The following is a 655-nucleotide window of genomic DNA, read 5'->3' on the forward strand; positions in this document are numbered from 1 at the left end:
AGTTTTCAAGGAATGAGTCCTGTTTCCATGAACTCGTCGAACATGGAGAGAAACCGAGGCTTCATCATAGGATTCGAATCAAGCAACTTCAGCGCATTGCCCTTGAACTCGTCCATGACATCATCGAGGTTGTCATCCGTGAGCGTCGAGAGCTCTGGCACGTCTTCGGATTCCATGAGGACGATGGGTACGATCATTATGGCGAAGATGGCTGCGATGACGTTGTGTTCCCGAAAGGCCTCCGTCAGTTCCTTTTCCGAAGGGAAGTCCTTGAAATCAACCGAGCGGAGGACCGAGGCGAAGACGGCGTAGTAAGAAGCCAAGAATTTCTCGAGGTTGGGCTTCCTGACGTCGCCCGTGATGCTGGTGTACAGGAGGTAGTTGAGGTCGGTGGCGGGGGAGGCCCTGCGGCACAGCTGCAGGTCGAGGAGCATCACCTCCACGGGGCAGCCTTCCTCGTCGTACCTGCAACGACCTGCACCTTAGAGCAGCTCTCATTTATTTTTTTAGTCCATAACTATTTGTTGCGTACCACTGAATCTCAATGTTTATTGGCGTTGAGATCTGGACAGATTATTAAACCGAAGGAGATTTTAACTATATTACCGGAAGGCATGTATTTCTTAATTCAAACGTTTTAACTTTGGGAATGGGT

At 49.9% G+C, this 655-nt stretch overlaps 1 protein-coding gene across 1 annotated transcript in view; it reads right to left on the reverse strand.

Annotated features, from left to right (window-relative positions):
* LOC119593072 overlaps positions 1-655 on the reverse strand; it is a 5,659-nt gene continuing 5,004 nt past the window's right edge. Inside the window, exon 3 of the mRNA XM_037941990.1 lies at positions 1-465. Coding sequence (XP_037797918.1) covers positions 6-465 — 460 coding nt within the window. The 3' untranslated portion in view covers positions 1-5. The remainder of the gene's footprint in view (positions 466-655) is intronic.

Source organism: Penaeus monodon, chromosome 31 (genome assembly GCF_015228065.2).
Source record: "Penaeus monodon isolate SGIC_2016 chromosome 31, NSTDA_Pmon_1, whole genome shotgun sequence".
Lineage (NCBI taxonomy): Eukaryota > Metazoa > Arthropoda > Malacostraca > Decapoda > Penaeidae > Penaeus > Penaeus monodon.